Consider the following 12,755-nt stretch of genomic DNA (forward strand, 5'->3'; position numbering starts at 1 on the left):
ACGCCGCCGGCTTCTCTGGGCCCGAGCTCATCTCCGATGGACTGATGCAAAGTGGAAAAGTGCTCTGTGTGGACTCCGACGAGTCCACATTTCAAATCGTTTTTTTGGAAATTGTGGACGTCGTGTCCTCCGGGCCGAAGAGGAAAAGAACCATCCGGACGCAAAGTTCAAAAGCCAGCATCTGTGATGGTATGGGGCTGTGTTAGTGCCCATGGCATGGGTAACTTCCACATCTGTGAAGGCACCGTTAATGCGGAAAGGTACAGACAGGTTTTGGAGAAACATATGCTGCCATCCAAGCAACGTCTTTTTCATGGACGCCCCTGCTTATTTCAGCAAGACAATGCCAAACCACATTCTGCACATGTTACAACAGTGTGGCTTCGTAGTAAAAGAGTGCGGGTACTAGACTGGCCTGCCTTCAGTCCAGACCGGTCTGCCATTGAAAACGTGTGGCGCATTATGAAGCGAAAATACGACAACGGGGACCCCGGACAATTGAACAGCTGAAGCTGTACATCAAGCAAGGATGGGAAAGAATTCCACATACAAAGCTTCAACAATTAGTGTCCTCAGTTCCCAAACGTTTATTGAATGTTGTTAAAAGCTGATGTAACACAGTGGTAAACATTCCCCGACCCAGCTTTTTTGGAACGTGTTGCAGCCATAAAATTCCGAGTTAATGATAATTTTATAACAACAATAAAGTTGATCAGTTTGAAAATTAAATAGCTTGTCTTTGTAGAGTATTCAATTAAATATAGGTCGAACATGATTTGCAAAGGATTGTATTCTGTTTTTATTGATGTTTAACACAACGTCCCAACTTCATTGGAATTGTACAAGCATCTTTTACACGAGCAAAATTCATGCAATTCAGTCAGAAGCCAAGAGTGCATTTATCCACCCGTCCCTTTTGTACAGACTTACCCAGTGAAGCGGAATATTGCTGCAACTGTGTGCGTTTCTCTTTCAGAGACACATGAAAAATTGATGCGACTAGGTCAGTGCCAGTGTCTCGTTTTATGTACACAAAACTTGTAGGACTACAATTGTAAGAGCCGCTAGGTTGTTGCAGGACTTGGCCAAATGAGGAAATCTGTCCCCGTTCTGGGTCCATCAGAACAGCGGGTTCTGCATGGTAGGACTCTTGTTTACAAATAATTACACATCTTTTCAAGTGTGGTGGAATAATTCTTGTGGGCCGAAAAGTACATAGAGTATAAAGGTTTCTTCTCCAATACTGGCTTCTCCAATGCTGCGCATTCAGAGAAAAAAAACAAAAAAATAAAAGGAGGAGTGAAGTCAACTCGCCGACGAGTCTGTACAACCCCAAATACCCGGGACCCGATACTTTGCTTCATATTGTTCAGCACGTTAACAACAAAAACCAAAAGCAAAGTGAATCATAGTTGTAGTTCTGTCTTACTCATAAGGAAGGCGAACGTAAATATTGTATTTTTTCCCCATTTCCTTTCATCGCTTCTTTTCAGCGGATGAAAGTGGATCACTCGTACAGTAAACGCTTTTCTGCACATTTACAAGCATGTGACTCGAGATGTTCACAGCGATGACAAAGTCAAGGTTGTACACACAATACACTGAGCAAACGCGTACATTGGCTGTACTGTACAAGTTCACGACAATAATGATCATCGATATTTAAAACATCTAGAAAAAAAAAAAAAAAAAACTAATAGGAGTAGAGACACTCGTTGGGGGGCGGGCGGGGGGGGTGGGGGGGGGGCCGTCATTCGTTCTTCCGTTTTGCAAGCACAGGTGCACATTACACGTGTGCACGGAAGACCACTTCATCTTCAAGGAGACCTGTAATCAGTTGTGGGTTGTTCCTATAGCAACCAGGGACACTGGAGTAGACATTGAATGAAGCATATTATACATCCACAAGGCACCCTTATGTGACAATGGAATGGTCATTACCCATCCATCCATTTTCTGTACCGCGTATGCTCACCTGGGCGTGCAGGAACCTATCCCAACTATCTTCGGGTGAGAGGCAGGGTACACCCTGAAACCGGAGTACTTGGAGAAAACCCACGCAGGCACGGGGGGAGAACATGCAAACTCCACACAGGCGGGGCCGGGATTTGAAACGCCGGTCCTCAGAACTGTGAGGCAGATGTGCTAAGCAGTTTTTCCACTGTGCCGCCATGGTCATTAGCATTCATTGTAATAATTTATACAGTGACAAGCAAGGGGCGCGGGAACGCGGGGGCTAGAAAATTCTATTTTCAATTTGCGGCATTGACGTGGTGGAGCCGAAAATGATATTTTGTTCACAGGGTCCAAAAAAAAAAAAAATAATAAAATAAAATAAAAAAATCTCTGGTGGCACCCCTGGTAACAAGGATGTCATTCAATCAAATGTTCTTTTGCATGTGATTAGGTGCCGTTTCTTTCAACGCCACTCTTTCAGAGGCCCAAGTGCCGCGTTGACTTAAGTCAAATCTATTGCTTTGATTCTCAGAAGACAACTTTAATTGGTGGTATACACATTCTATCTGCAACAAATTGAAACCTGGAAGCATTTACGGCATGTAATAAGAGGGTCAGAAATGATTGCATGCGTGTCAAACTCTAGGATATATCCAATTCGCCACCACGTCTGCCGTAGAAAGATTTTTTTTATTTATACACAATGTTAATTTCTTTCTGATGAAACTGTAATTGACCAACTCCCACTCGCATATTGCAACACATCCAAACTCCTGTGTCTTATTGCTGGTACACTGTGGTTGTGTGCATTTAAATTGCTTTTCTGACTTGAATGCAACAATAGTTTGTATTAAAAAAAAAAAAAAAAAAAAAAATCCTGGCAAAATACCTTTTTATATTAATTAATTCGTAAATTGAACTACAGTAGATGAGAATTGTTATTGTTTCGCACATAAGTATTAGCCAGGATTGACTAATTCTGTTCTTGAGGTTTAAATGCTGTACATGAGATATTCCTGTGTGTGAAAAGAAACAGAACAGTGACTTTGACGCGAATATTTTTTTGCTTTTGTGACAGCTCAAACTATAAAAACAACAAAAGCAAGACTGATAAATGGCTTTTGATGTCAAAATAATAATTTATTTCAATATAGACAATTAAGTAACTCACCGCATTGCTCGAGTTGACCTGCTTGGCCATAATGATCATCGTTACATTTTGGGCGGGGGGACTTGCAAACCTGAGAACACCATCCTAATTGTGAAATAGGGGGGTGCTTGTGGGGTTGATTTGTTACAGGAGGGACTGGTGCACTTCCCAAAATAAATGGCACCATGAGGAAAGAACACGATGTGGCAATAGTGAAGCAACATCTCAAGACATGGCAGTAAACAGTTGGATTTTGAGTATGATGTGTTTTTATTTATTTTATTTTTTTTAAAACTGTTTTTGTCATGTTATGAGATAAATATTGAATGTGAAAACCTCCAGGTGCTGTACATGCAGTAGCACACTTGCATGGTGTTCTATTCATTTTTCCATCGTATTGATGGTTTGTATAATTGTGACATAATAGTGGATGATGTTGGGTAAGCCCCCACTGAAGGCCCAGGTACTAAATGTACAGCCTTCCACTGCCTTGCCAATATCATCTTATTAAAAAAAAATACATAAATAAAAATGCACATTTACAATGTTCTTGATTTGCATTCACATCAGCGGCAGCATAAAAGCCGATTAGCACGGCTGTGAACAAAAATAAAACCTTCCCCGACACAAAGTGAGTGAGTACTGATGACGAGCACCGATGAACGCCACTTCGGACCGCGTCACTTAAGACCGCATAATGCGTCCTGATACGCTGCGAGTGTTGCACGGTGTGACACGGCCAGCTGCAACCCCCCCACGTCGCATCTCCGTCACCTGTCCCATAACTCTGGCACCTTCGCTTCTATTCTCAGCAACTGCAATCGTGTCTTGTTTGGCCAGCATGTTGACACAAAGTGCGGATTGAAGTGACGATAGTGTTAAAGAGTTTCCTGTTGACTTCCTGTGCCATATTTAGCTACCTGCGTCTCCTCTATCTCGTCATTCCTCGTCTATCCTTCAGCCTCATACCTTCCCTCCTGTTCACCCCGACTCTGTCAAGTCATTATGATTCTTTAGAGTCGTCGTAGCTTTGTATCTTACAACCTCAGCTCGAATATTTGTTCCGTAAAATTGTATTAATTTATTCCCAAATAGGCACGTCCCGGGCGGCACAGTGGACGACGGGTGAGCACATCTGCCTCACAAATCCGACTTCGCCCGCGTGGAGTTTGCATGTTCTCCCCGGGCCTGCTTGGGTTTTCTCCGGGCACTCCGGTTTCCTCCCACATCCCAAAAAACATGCGTGGTAGGTTAATTGCAGACTCTAAATTGTCTGTAGGCGTGAACGTGAGTGTGACCAGTTGTTAATTGCAACCACACATCACTCAGCTCAGCATTATTGAGTCATGTTTTTAATTCAAGTGAGACAAGCATGCCGGTCTATCGGATTGTCACAACTCACTTAAGTGTTTTTTGTTTATTAAACCCATTATTCTAAATAGACTGCTGGGGATTTTCAGGGACTAGCTACAAGAACGAATTGATAAGATCGAGAATGGATGGTCTCTGTTAAAATTAGCTTGCAAATAACGGCTTATGAAGAAGATTGCTTCTTCAGCACCATGCCCAATCAATATCCAGTGTGGGATCTTTAGGCAAAAGTACTCCAACTCTGTAGCGTGTACTTAAGGTGAAGATACAGTAGAGTACGGAAAGTATTCAGACCCCCTTAAATTTGTTTCACTCTTTGTTATATTGCAGCCATTTGCTAAAATCACTTAAGTTATTTTCCCCCCTCAGACCAGAGAATCTTATTTCTCACCATCTTGGGAGTCCTTCAGGTTTTTTTGTTGCCTTTTTTTTTTTTTTTTAGCAAACTCCATGCGGGCTTTCATGTGTCTTGCACTGAGGCGAGGCTTCCGTCGGGCAGGTTATATAGACGGGTGTGCGGCTTTCCTCATCAAGTCCAATCAGTATCATCAAACACAGCTGGACTCCAATGGAAGTGTCGAACCATCTCATGGAAAATCAGAAGAAATGGACTGCACCCGAGTTCAATATACGAGTGTCACAGCAAAGGGTCTGAATACCTATGGCTGCGTGATATTTCAGTTTTTTTTCTGTCAATATGGGGTGCTGCGTGTACATTGAGGGGACACAAATAACTTCAATGCTTTTTCAACAAATGGGAATGCATTTGTAAATGAAAAAAAACATGCAAAAAGAACAACTTTGTTTCGAAAGTGCTGTGGCGAGCAGTGCGGTTCAATCCATAAAAAGCTCGTTTTCTCCGCTTTTGGTCAGGAACTGGTGTTTTTGTTGAGACCAACAACCCATGTTGCACTGCTAATTACTAAAGAACAGTAAAAGTTAGAAACAAAACTTTTTTTCGGTCAAAGAAGAGTGTCTTACTCTTCGGAACGCAATATTATGTGGGTCTTCAAACATCGGTCAAACTGCTCTCTCTAACGACTCGCAATATGGAGAACTCTGCTTTGAAAACGACTGGCAGGGAAGGAGTCTTGAGTCTGATTGGCTAGAAAGTTTCCACAAAGGTCCAGTTTAATGTCCGACACAAAACAATCATTTGGAAGACAGAATTTAACCATATGGTCGCCAAGAAAGTTTGACAAGCCAAGCACATTACTCCATAAATGTTATTGATTTGATTCAACTCCAAAATGTCCTTTTGGATCAACGAACTACTTAACTACTGTCGTAATCGAACTTTTGGGGGGGGAAAAACAAAAACAAAAAAAAAAGTATTATCTAACCCTTGCAAATCTTGTCGCAAATCGTGTGAGCAATCTGAAATTTCTGAACGAAAAATTGCAATGTAAAATATGAAATATTACAATTTCGACAGTATTATGAATCAGTTTATTGTCACGGGTGCAATTTACAGGTCAAAGGAGATTGACCAGTTCATGATTGTATTCACTCACTGTCACCTTATCCACAAATATGCATCAACAAAGTTTAAGTGTTTAATATTGCATAATATTAACTCAATATGCAATTATATAGTCAATACATGCCTTTTTTTTTTTTTTTTTTTTTTTTTTTTAAATACAGTATTATGTGCCCTGCAAGCACCAATCCGTATTGACGTCTTCCTTGAATCACCAGAGAGAAAATGAGCAGATTCCATGTTTTCTTGTCCCTTTCCATTTTATTCATCAACGCAACATGCCCACAAATACAGCTCCACATAAGACGCGATTGTTGTGGGTCCGAGTGGCTGTTAAAAGTGTACTTGTTAAAATGCTTCGCATGCGTCACGGTGACTCGGACACATTTGATTCAGTCAACGACTGCCCGTGTGTTCCTGTTTTAAATGTAGTTGTCACCTCTCTGCTATAAATAGAAGTCGTTTGATCCTTTTGTTTGCCTGGACATTTAAGTTGCTATTGTAGCACTGACACACACACACACACACACACACACACACAAACAAACATCGCCATGACTTGTGACATAACTCGGACCAGCGTATGTTTGTTGTGTGTAATAATGTGAAATGACACAGGGAAAAAGTGACGCCGAGACTTCAAGGAGCGTATGCGAGTTTAAAGTGACTAGTAGCGCGATCATCTGGGACAATGTCGATTGTGCAAATGTTGCAGATACTCCTCAGTCAGTGTGCAAGTGGTGCAGCTGCTACTCTGGCATGAGTGGCCAGTATTGGTCAACAACAGATATGCAACTAGGCTCGGGAAATAGGGGCACAGTTTATGCAAACTGCAGCTCACGGGCACAAGTTTAAGTATATAGTATATTACTGCAGCTTACCGAGTCGGTTGTAAAACTCTTCTTTGTTTGGGTCTTCAGTTACGAGCGTGGTCACTGAACAAATTCGATTCGTAACTTAAGGCACCACTGTATTTGTCATTCTATCAAGGCTGTCCCCCTCGCAAACGAATCATTTATAGCGGCAGCTTAAATTACTTCTTGTCAGTGTGTCATTGCTTACTTACAAGGTCAGGTCAAGAAAACAAATATGTCATGTAGTTTTTTTTTTTTTTTTTTTTTAAAAGAATTTCAATTTTTTTTTCAGTATGGAAAGTAAGAAACCGATGATTGCACAGATAAAACAATGCATATGGAGTGAACAGTCGTGTGGGAGCTTCGCTGCTCATCACTCAGTCGTCGCAACACATCGCTTGGGCATCAAAAAGGGAGCATCAAATAACACAAAAACACCATTAAAATTAATTATTCCACAGGCGGGAGACAAATTGTACTGTATAAATGACGTGTTGTTCCTCCAAAAAGAAAGTACCTGCTGCCCACCAATTATCCTATAAGATTATTCTGTGGTCTGAGGTGTGTTAAGAGTGAATTTGTCCTGCTAATAGGGTCCGAAACGGGTCGGGGCCCACAATTTGAAGGGTTAAATGTCTTCATTACTTACTACTAAAAATCTTAAAAATGCGTGCGGAGAAAGCCGACGCCTTCCCGAGTCATGACTCCGCGAATCGTGAAATGAAATGTGGCCAATCAAGAAGCGCCCTGACTGAGGACCAACGAAGCGGCCGTAAATAAAAAATATAAAAATGACATCATTCAAACGATTTATTCTCAGTCTCATGTTTTTATACACTATATGGCCACAAGTATTCGCTCACCAACCGTGACTCAGGTACTCACAGTACATCTACTTTTACCAGTTTTTTAAAAAAAGTACTACTTCCTCAAGCTCTTCTTCCCATATGACTGTTCGCGCTTGCATTCTTGGTGCCGCTCACAATACACCTGTAGTTGCCCTCATTGATTCAGATGACAATTTCATTCATGAAGGACTGGCACTTCAGCTCCAACTCCCTCTCCAACCACTTCGGTCTCCCAAGAAGGTTACAAACCCTGGATGGGCGACTCATATGTCCTGTCACCCACCAAACAGTTCCATTCACCCTCTTTATTGCCGGTAATCATGGTGAGAACATCCCTCATTTTGTCATCCCTTCTCCTGAGACCCCACTTGTCCTCGGAATTCCCTGGCTCAAAAACATAACCACGCCATAGACTGGACGCACTTGTCAATCACTGGATGGTTCCACCTGAGGAATATCATGATCTCCCCCGTTTTCAGCAACGACATGGCCAAAGGAAAATTGCAACCAGACCCTGCCAAAATCCAAGCAGTCGATAACTGGCCCACTCACATCACCCGCTAAGAACTACGTTTCCTTGGATTCGCCAATTTCTACCGCCGCTTCATCCGCAATTATAGTAGAGTCCCAATTCCTCCCACCAGTCTCACCTCCACCTGCTCTCCGTTCCAATGAACCCAAGCCGCATCCCAAGCCTTCGACCAGCTGAAAACCCTTTTCACCAGTGGTCCCATCCTAGGTCATCCAGCTCCCTCCCTCCAGTTCGTGGTGGAGGTGGACACTGGGGCGGTAGTGAGTCCCTCACAGCGGGGCTCGTCTGTGCCTTCTTTTTCCGTCGTCTATCCCCTGCGGAATGGAACTACGACGTTGCCAACCGAGAACTGCTAGCCATCATCTGGGCATTGGTTGGAGGGGACTGAAGTACTGTTTGTTATCTGGACTTACCTCCGTTCCGCCAAACGCATTAAGCCCCGACAAGCTTGCTGGGCCCTTTTCTTGAGCCAATTTAATTTTAGCCTCTTTTTCTGACCTGGATCCCGCAACGGCAAACCTGACGCGCTGTCTCGCATATACTCACCCCCCTCCAGCCCTGCCGAACAAGAAACAATCTTCCCTTCCTCGTGCTTCGTTGGAGCGGCCACCTGGAAAATCAAACAGGTGGTAAAAGAAGCTCAAGACTCACCCGGATCCCCGGACTGGACTGCTGAACCGTCTGTTCGTACCTGCTTCTGCACGCTCTGACGTCCTTCAGTGAGCCCATAACTCCAAGCTCACATGTCATCCCGGTATTAACCGCACCATCCATTTCACCCGACAACATTTCTGGTGTCCCAGCCTGGTCAAAGACACCCAGGAATTCGTCCAAGCCTGCTCCGTCTGTGCCCGAGGGAAGGCTTCACACCTGGCCCCAGCCTTGGGGCGCCCCTTACTTAGCGCAAGCCGCCCTTGGTCCCACATCGCTTTGGATTTCGTCACCGGCCTACCCTCTCTGAAGGTAACACTATCATTTTCACTATTTGAAAATGCTAACCTCCTTGTTCTTCATGTTTTCAAACTCCACGGTATCCCCATCGAAATCGTCTCGGAGAGAGGTCCTCAGTTCTCCTCCTTTGTTTGGAAGGAGTTCTGTAAAGCGGTGGGCGCAGCAGCCAGCTTGTCTTCCGGGTACCACCCTCAGACAAACAGGACAGACGGAGCCTGGAGTCAGTCTCTGGAGTCAGCTCTTCGCTGCGTTGCTGCACTCAACCCCAGCTCCTGGAGCTCATTCCTCTCTTGGATTGAGTACGCCCACAACTCCCTCACCAGCTCCGCCACCGGTATGTCTCCATTCATGGCCTGTTACGGTTTCCAACCTCCGTTATTTTATTTGCATGCCTCGACGTGAGGCCCAGGGGCAGGGGTTACCAGTATCTGGTAGACTGGGAGGAGTATGGTCCGGAGGAGCGCGCCAGGATTTCCCGGAAGCTTATCCTGGACGACTCCCTTCTTTCTGACTTGTACGCGGCTCACCCGGGGAAGCCGGGCAGGACGCCACGAGGCATCAGTTGAGAGGGGGGGGTACTGTCATGAGCTTGCCCTGAGGTACCTCTTTTGGGTACTCGGGTGGTGCCTTGCGCCTCTCTCGCCCGCTCTCCTCCCCCCCCTCTTCGCAGTAAACAGCACCTCCTCGGCCGCGCACCTGTCACCAATCAGCCTTCAATATCACCTGCATTAAAGCCTGCCAGATCCCATAAATCCTTGCCAGAGTATTAGCGTTTCTCCTGCGTGCTCCCTCCGTGTTCCCCGTCGTGCTGACCACCTCCTCTGCCACGCCGCCCACCAAGCCACCTGCTCACGCCACCGCCTGCTGCACGTTCCCCGCCTCGACGACCTGCCAATAGACCCCAAGGATCCATCCTAAATATCCGCTGCAATAAACCTTTCACCGCAATCCTTTCTGCCTCCGCTTGCTTCTTGGTCCCCTTAACGTCAAATTGTGACACACTGTACATTTACAACCTAAATTCTAAGATTTGTTCCATGAACTTATATTAATTGCTAATTAATGTGAAAAATGTTTCCATTTCCCGCTCTACCTATGTATAATGCGCAATATTGACTTTTGACCATTTTTGGGGGGGGGGGGGGGGGGGGGAATGCGCATTAAACACGAGAAATTACTGTAGTTTATCCACTCTTCATAAAGGTAAACAGGAGGGGTTGGGGTTCCGGGGGGCGGTACTGTGGGGCTGGGTGTGATGGTCCTCGGTCCCTGTGTTTGTTCCGTTGGATGGGCCATGCGTGGCAGCAGTGCCCAGCAGTCTCCCCCTCCCTCCCATCCTGGCTGGATGGCTACTTGGGGTGGGGGCTCCTCTTCCGGATGTCCCGGATGTTGATTTGTTACAATATATTAAATCATAACTAGGTAACAAATGTAAACAAAAGAAATCTCCTCTTTAATTGTCGTTGCTTTGCTGGTCTGAGAACAGCTGTCTTACACTTTTTGCTTGAGCGAAACTAAAAGCCCCCAAAGTCAAGATGTGATAAAGGAGCCCGACGTTAATCGCAAACAGAACTCTTGAGAAACCACTTAAGGCTTTAAAAAGTCACCATCAAGCAAGATTAGGATCGATAAAGACTTCAGGAAGAGGACCTAAAGTACAGATGAGTTCAATTTCAAACTGCAGCCAATGTAAAGACAATACAACAAAAACAAAATTAAAAAAAGGTAATGGCCTTGCAAACAGCACGGCAACAATGGGATTTATAGCTAATGACTCTATGGACCGCTATGCCAACACGCTTATTTATAGTCGCAATGATTCCATACGGTGGAAGGTTACCTCACAGTATAAACCGTTAAAACCTTTCCACCAGTGTGCCGCTCAATAAAACACTTGTAGAGAGGAAACTGAGGTGAATTTCAGCCGACAGTGAAATTCATCATCATCATCATCATCCTCCTAATTGTCATGGCGATTGTTACACTGTATAATGATTAGGGATTAGGGAATGAGCGGATGATTCCAGTCACAATTATTCCCTCGTACCTAATACGACAGTGTGTACGGAAAGTATTCAGGCACCCTTCAATTTTTCACTCTTTGTGAAATTGCAGCTGAAATTCGCGGAAATCATGGAAGTTCATTTTTTTTTTTCTTCCTCATCAATGTACACACAGCACCTCGTATTGACAGGGAGAAAAAAAAAAAAAAGAATTGTTGACATTTGCAGTGAGCGGAGCGCAGAAGACATGCAAAAAAATTCAAATCAAAGAAAAAACTGTCCAAATGATGAGTTTCCCTTGTAGCCTATATTGAACTACATAATGTTGCGCACAAGCCCTCTTTAATCTTACATCCTGAAACCAAAACACAGGGGCTAGAGAGAATGGTGGCGCCCCCTGGTGCCACGTGCCTCACAGGCTCCAAAGGAACGCAAGAAACAAGTGTGTGTAACTCAAGGCTCGGGGGCCAAATCTGGCCAGGCACGGCATTTTATGTGGCCCACTTCAAGTAAATCGAGTGTGCCTGCTTTACATTTCTTGCTAAATGGATTCCAAATGTTCACATCTTCTCCCATTTGAACAGACATTACAAGCATTTTATTCACTCAAATCCACAAATTGAGCACAAGCACAGTATTCCTAAGTATTCGGTTGTCGCCCATTTTCCATTTCAAATTCAATTTGGTGTGAGGGAAGGGGGAAAGAAAAAAAAAAAAAAAAAAAAAACATCTGGAGAGGTGACAATAGATTGGACGTGATCTTTCAGGGGAGACCGTGACTGAACAAGTAAATAATCATCATCATCAGAATAAAGACGCTTTTTTTTTGTGGGTCATTCAAAAATAAATGTGCCTTACCTCCTCCACGGTGAGAGGCATGCAGATGCGGTACTCCTTCATCAACATAGTCTTGACCGCACACACACAAATGTTCTTTTTCTTGTTCAAAAGCACCCTTGCGTCTCACGCGTTGAACTTCAAAGTGAGTCGTCTTGTTGAAAATCATTCATTGAATTCCACCCCACCCCTCCGTTTCCCGCTCCCCCCCCCCCCCCCCCCCCCCAAGATGCTGTAAAGTTCCCAGATGCCACCTTGATTGCTCTCACCCGTTGTTGTTTTTTTTTTTTTTTTTTTTTTTGTCCCGTCTGGATTCGCCGAGTGGGAAGTTTCGAAGTGAGGCCAATATGAGAGAAAGAAAGAAAGAAAGAAAGAAAGAAAGAAAGAAAGAAAGAGTGAGTGGAGAAGAACAACAGCGATGGAGCCCAACCGCGTTTCGCAAAACAGAACTCCACGCCTCAGTTGGGTCCACGCATCTCCGAGCAGGGGAAAGGAGAACACGGCGATCCCAACTGAAGCCCACGCTGTCAAGTCAGCGTTAGTGAGGAGGCGGCAGAACAAACTACGGAAGTGTGCTCTTCACAATAAGATACACACGCCTGCTGTCAAACGCCAACTAAGGTATTTAATTGTTATGGAGTAGCGCAATTATTCTTACCTTTTGATTTAAACCCGTATTCTTCTTTAAAAAGAAACAAATATATATTCTTTATCGTGCTAGTCGTCGTATAATACGGCCAGTTTTGTTTCATTTTGGAATACAAGACAGGGAA

The 12,755-nt window shown here is 44.2% G+C and overlaps 1 protein-coding gene across 1 annotated transcript in view; it reads right to left on the minus strand.

Moving 5' to 3' along the window:
• Nucleotides 1-12,194, minus strand: part of pitpnc1a (phosphatidylinositol transfer protein cytoplasmic 1a) — a 31,302-nt gene extending 19,108 nt beyond the window's left edge. The window contains exons 1-3 of the mRNA XM_061700002.1: nucleotides 12,004-12,194; nucleotides 8,883-10,030; nucleotides 8,310-8,801 (exon numbers count right to left, since the gene is read on the minus strand). Coding sequence (XP_061555986.1) covers nucleotides 8,310-8,393 — 84 coding nt within the window. The 5' untranslated portion in view covers nucleotides 8,394-8,801; nucleotides 8,883-10,030; nucleotides 12,004-12,194. The remainder of the gene's footprint in view (nucleotides 1-8,309; nucleotides 8,802-8,882; nucleotides 10,031-12,003) is intronic.
• Nucleotides 12,195-12,755: the final 561 nt, after the last annotated feature.

This window comes from Phycodurus eques, chromosome 16, assembly GCF_024500275.1.
Source record: "Phycodurus eques isolate BA_2022a chromosome 16, UOR_Pequ_1.1, whole genome shotgun sequence".
NCBI lineage: Eukaryota > Metazoa > Chordata > Actinopteri > Syngnathiformes > Syngnathidae > Phycodurus > Phycodurus eques.